General features: G+C 50.5%; 1 protein-coding gene across 1 annotated transcript in view; it reads left to right on the forward strand.

The window, feature by feature from the left end:
- The window catches only part of LOC128728961 (telomerase-binding protein EST1A), a 60,882-nt gene extending 55,193 nt beyond the window's left edge, over positions 1-5,689 (forward strand). Inside the window, exons 14-17 of the mRNA XM_053822612.1 lie at positions 4,811-4,961; positions 5,038-5,188; positions 5,297-5,436; positions 5,556-5,689. Of these exons, the coding sequence (XP_053678587.1) occupies positions 4,811-4,961; positions 5,038-5,188; positions 5,297-5,436; positions 5,556-5,689 (576 nt within the window). The remainder of the gene's footprint in view (positions 1-4,810; positions 4,962-5,037; positions 5,189-5,296; positions 5,437-5,555) is intronic.
- Positions 5,690-6,000: the final 311 nt, after the last annotated feature.

Genomic DNA, 6,000 nt, shown 5'->3' on the forward strand with positions numbered 1-6,000 from the left:
TGCAAATTTAATAAACACGAGCCCAGGGTAGGAGGTAATATAGGAACGACGGTAGGAGGGGGGAGGAGGGGGGAGGGGAGACGGGGTTTATAATAATTAGCTATGGAGTGAATCCCCCAGAGGGTAGTTGGAGGGTAAAGTCGGCGTTTAAAGCGTATCAGATTAGTTCGTGTTTGTATCTTAATTAGAACAGTGTACCTTTAAAAGGGACGATTTAAAGTTGAGTTTTCTGTTTGCTTAAAGAACTTTGAGAACACCGTGTATGTTCGAGCATACGTGGTGTATCTGTGGGAAGGAATAACTTTATATTCAATTAAGTTTTTGAACGTTAAACGTCGCTTTAAAGCCGAGTGAATGTCGCTCATGTCAGACGCTCGAAAAGTCTGTTTTTGAGATACATTTTTCTGAACAGCTTCATCACTCTTTTTCGAGCCACGAGCAACAGTTGTTAAGGACGTTAAAAGCTCTTCCACAAGCTGCCATCTGCGACTGACGTACCGGTTCACGAAAATTGCAATCAATTCGCACTCCCGTAATAGCAACTTCTCCACCCTCCAGAGACCGCCAAAAAGCTTCCAAACAAACGAAACCCGAAAAAGCCCCCGGATAATGAGACCCAACCCCGTCCCAAAGTGCTCGCGCGAACGCAACTAAACTGACATTTAGCACCCATTCCCCAAAATCCTGCCCCGTGGGCAGAAATTGTGTGAATTACTCCACACGCCACACCAAAACCTCGCGCGCGCGCGGCTCCCGGGGGCGTGTAATCTCAGCTAGCGGGTTTTCGATTTCCTGGCCCCATGATCCTTGCCGCGGGAAAAAGGGCGTGTGCGAAATAAAGCGGGGGCTCCCTTTCGGCGTGAGGCACAGGCACCGAATTAATGCCGTCCAGAATTATGCGTTCTCGCCGGTTCTGCGGCCGGCTGGGCGGCTTCCGTTCTTGGGCTTCGCTTGGCGCTAATCGCTTCGTTTCGGTGTGGGATTTCTCGGTTCTTTGCGGGCCCGCCCGGCTGAGCGGATAATTATCGCTGGCGGAATGCATTAAGGGCATCCCTTCTGCGCCGAACGGGATAGAAATAATCACAAATGGAGCTGAGTGCGGGCGCCCGCGTGCGTTTAATAGAACGCTTGGGTTTTTGGAAGCGCTGGCGAATCGAAACTCAGCTGAGTTGGAGAAAATAACGCAACGGTAGATTTTTCCGTCGGTCCGTTCAAGCCACTGTTTAAAGGCACCGAAGTTCGAACAGCTAAGAACAAATCAGACCAAAGCAGTAGAGTAAAAGTTTCCGCTTCATTCGCCACCCCAAAAACCGCGTTCTCAAGCCAGGTTATTCGCGCTACTTGACAGCTGTCAAAATTGCATCTCAGCGTGCTAGAGGGCGCTACAGCCGAAGGTCAGTTTTCATCAGCGATTCATCGCCACAGCTGATCGCCACGCGGAATGTCTGGCCCCCAATTCTACGCACCGGTCCAGAATGGCTAAAATCCGTGATTTATTTCGTACCGACGGTGGTTTTGTCCACCGTTCGTTGGTTTTTATTCGACTTTTACGTGTCACCAGCCGACCACGTGGTCGGCTGGCGAAAGCACCCCAAGTACGTCTGATGACTGCAACATTGTTGCATGTTGCCGTATCCCGCCGTATGGAAGGTGTTGGAAACAGCGATGGAAAGAGCGCTCAATGGACGTGATCAGCACCACCAACCTGAATGCCGACGATGTTCGCAAAAACCCGCCCAGAGGTTGTGCTGACAACGCGGGCGTGTTTGCGCCTGGCCGCGATTTGTTTGCACATTTCACCCCCAGCCCAAGCGGTTTCGGTGCGCTTGGGTGCAATATTTAACAATATCCTCCGTTCTGTGTCTTCCCAATGGCGCGGGTGGTAACGCGCGAAGCCTCGCAAACAGTGCGCGAACCGTGCAAATATGTGCGGATGCTCGAGAGCTTGCGCCTTGCGGGTCAGGTGTCCTTTTTCTCCCTCTCAACTGCTGGCCTGGAAAAATAGCGCCCTTTTGCAATGACGCACCGCGTGGCCTTAGTGGAACAACGGAAAGGTTTACCTAAAGGCACCTAAAGGGAGTCGAGTTCCGGCTTTTAGTGACATGCGTCTTGTAGCTCGTTTCTACTTCTGCTCCCACTCTCGAGCGATCGTTTGGCCGCGTCTCCAGGCCGACGTTAAAGTTGCGCTTTACTGTTGGCTTTACTCCTTCGCACCTTCCGGCTGGTGTTCGCGGTTCAGTTTTACATCACCATAAGACATTTATTCGACCCGTGGGGACATCAGCAGGGTTTGTTGCTTGGGAGGTGTTGCACCGGGTTTTTTTAGCACACACACCCGTACACTCTTAGCATACTGTTAGAGAAAACCAGGCAGGAGGACGAGGGACGCGAAATTCACAACTAAACGCACAAGAATAACATGTATCGATGGCGATCTCGGTGAGGCGTGCAAAGCAAATATCCACGAGATTAAAACTTAATCACCCGAAATGTTATTCTTTTCACGTCGGTTCGCGTGGGAATCTTCCCTGCAGTTGCAGTGGTTTTTGTCTTTTTTTTTTGGCACGGTTGGTTGATTGCTGGCCTTAATTCACACCACCTTTCGAATTGCGAGCTAATTCGACGCTACTGCCATACCCATTTGACACTTGGCAGTTTTCGATTTGTTTGTGTCAAATTGAACGTGCACTTATAAATATCTACTACGCTACTGTCTTTTCCGTTTGACACTTGACAGATGTCAATTTGTTTGTGTTAATTTGAATGTGTACTTAAAATCTCTAATTACATTATATTTCTATCGCGCGTAGTATTCGATGAAGCGCTGTTTTTTTCTTCCTCTGATTCGTTGTTTATCCCAGAGCTTGCGTCACGAAACCCCCATTCTCACACATTCTGCTTCCGGTGCTTCTCCGGTCGGTATGTGACCTTTGGCAGGCATCGATTGGCCCTTTTTCGTGACTATTTGCATTCCTGTCCCCGCCTCCGCTCACGGCGGTATTGTATTTAGGAATACATTTCCCTCCTGTCTGCCTGTTTTTTTTCCCCATTGCCATTTGCCACTCGCGCACGATCATGCCCGTGGGGCGTTTGGAAGGCCCTTTCGCGCAGGGTCGTGGAAGGAGACCAAACTGACTCCGAAAAAGCGGCTCCCAACGGCAAACCGAACTCACCCAACAATGTAACCAAGCGCAATGAGCTCCGGTTGCGCGTGTTCCGTCTTATTGCTCCAATTATGGAACCGACCGGGAATGGAAAAGGCGCGCATCCTTTCTCGACTGTGGGTCCGCCCGGGCAATCAGCCTGGGCCGCTGGGTTTCGTAATGACCGCGTGCGCGTGCATTTCTGCCTTCCCTTCTGGCGTGGCAAAATGGCAAAATGTGGTGGTGGAAGCTTTCACGAGAGCGATCCCTTTTTTGTGTCTCCTCCCTTTAGGGATGCCTTTTTTCTTTCTGTGTTCTGTTTTGGCGGGCCTGCAATTGTGTGCATTCTCCCGTGTGTCGCGTTCCGTGTGGAATGGGTTCGAAATATATCTGCCAATTTAAAACCGCAACCGCGATTGACGGATTAAAATTCTGCCCAAATTATTCAGTCTGTCTGAATCAGTTGTGTGTGCTTTTTTTGTTTGTTTGTCTGCTTCACTTTGGTGTCTCGTTTGGGTTGTTTTTTTTTCGTTTTTTGAAAGGGTTCACTCTTTTTTTTTTCGTTGTTAAAAGTGACTGCAATCCTCGCTGATGGTCATTCCCTTTTCCGTCCACGCTGTTCCACGAGCAATCACGTTTGAGTTAAAAATATTAACCACAAGATAAAAAAATGCCTTCATTTAGCAAACCTTTCTCTAACGAACTCGAGCCTTCAATCCAAATGGACAGATATTGGTAAATAAAGCTGCGTCTCGCTGCTGTCCCTCTGTTTTTTGTTTTTGCATACCGTGGAATTGCTTTTTCCAGGTCCACATTTATCTCATTGATTGGTTTTATGGTTCCGTCTGCGTCTGGCCAATATCGCAGGTCGTGGAAGAATGCGAATGTGCACCCAAGCCGCATAATGAGTGCGTGCTTATGCAGACGAGCCCTTGCCCAGGGCCACATCCCAAAAGGGCCGCCCGGGAATCGTATGCCCGCTCATGAACCTAAACCGCTCTTGAGCAGCGCTAAAGATACCGCCTTTCACCGCAAGAACCGATCCGATCGGCCGCAGTTGGCGGTGCAATTTCGATGAAAGTTAGCCAACAATCGCTTGACCGTGCATCTGCACGGGATGTAGAACATTGTTTACCCTCCGTACCATGACGTGGCCTAAACAGGTCGACAATCGTGGCTATAATTTGCACCTTCGCACCTTGTCACCCGGGTACCGTTGTTTGTTTACCTTCCATTGCGCGAAACGTCAAATTCCATCAAGCGTGCATGATCCGTTCCTGTCAGATCGTGGGGTGGGAGTGTTTCGCGAATTGTCTCACCAAGGGTCGTCGATCGGACGATGTTAAAGTGCCGTAATGTAAATACCACCCTCTGCAGGGCGTCAAACACACACACACGCGCCCTGTGAAGAACACAAAAAAAAAAGAAACGAAAAAAAAAGAACGGCCCTCTCCGACGACGTGTTTGCGGGCGCGTCTTGCAATGAGACATCGTGATCGAAATCGTTGCTGCTTGATCGTCGCACCCAATTAGCACGACAAACAGCAGAGGGCACGTTTTAGGCATTCCGGTCAGGTTCATGCCACCTGCACGGGAATATCGGGCGAGGTAGCGTGTGTGGGTCAACCTGAAGCTAATTCGCGATTCGCGGTTTCTTCCCTCACCAGGACATCCTGTCGCAGAGCACGATCGCGGTCAGTATCGAGGTGCACCCGCGGTTTCTGGTGCCAGACACGAACTGTTTCGTCGACTACCTGCCTGAAATTGAGATGATCGCGAGGGCGCACCAGCTGTACCAGCTGATGGTACCGATCATCGGTTAGTATGAGCGTCAGGTTTGGTGTTTGGTACACGCACTTACACTGTTTCTTCCGTTACTATTTCACCCACCCAGTGATCAGTGAGCTCGAAGGACTCTCCAAAGGCGTGCGCCATCAGTCCCCGAAACACCAATCGACGCCATCGTCTGCCGCCAACGAGATCGCGGTTGCTGAATGCTCCAAACGTGCGCTTCTGTTCATCAAATCGCGCAATCCAGCCGTTAAGTACGTCGCCACCCGGTGGGGCTTTAGAGCACCCTCTAGTTTCAAGCGAGATTTGCTAACGCGCACTGCTGCACTGCGGTTTGTTTCTTTGCCCTCTCAACACTGCAGGTGCGTCACGACGAAAGGATCCATACTGAAGACGTCCACGTTCACGGTGGAGGACGACATCGGTGAGCTGAAGTCGAATGACGATCGCATCCTTGAGACGGCGCTCAGCTTGTGCCGGCAGCACACGGAAGAAACGCGTGGTAGGTGTTCAGGTTGCATGCGCAGGAGACTACTCTTGAGATTGAGAAGGACGCGCCCGAAATTGGGGAGCCATTTTGGATTAATCTTCTGTCTGTCCTGTCTTGTTTGTGATCCGCAGCCGGCACCCGGTACATAAAGCTCGACGTGGTGTTGCTGACGACAGATCGGAACCTGCGGGTGAAGGCCATATCGAACGACCTGCCAGTGCGTGAGGTACCGGACTTCATCAAGTGGGCCGGTTTGAGCGATTAACGGATGGGGTCGCGTCGCTTGGGCGGCAGCTGGTTGGTGGCGTTCCGGTAGCGACGGTACTTCAGCAGTAGCACCAGCAAACATACACACACACACACCCACACATGCCTCTGACGACACATACGGATGCGTATGGCTCTCGTGATAGCACATAGTGTGCCTTGTTCAGGGTACTGGGTTTGTTTTTCCGCTCTTTTATTCTCACATTAATCTCTAACTAATGCTTTAAACTTCTTCATGGCATGATAAGCCCTCGTTGATCCTGTGCTCGATGGGAAACGCTCTGATATTCAATAAAATTCCCTCGCCAG

This window comes from Anopheles nili, chromosome X (genome assembly GCF_943737925.1).
Source record: "Anopheles nili chromosome X, idAnoNiliSN_F5_01, whole genome shotgun sequence".
Classification (NCBI taxonomy): domain Eukaryota; kingdom Metazoa; phylum Arthropoda; class Insecta; order Diptera; family Culicidae; genus Anopheles; species Anopheles nili.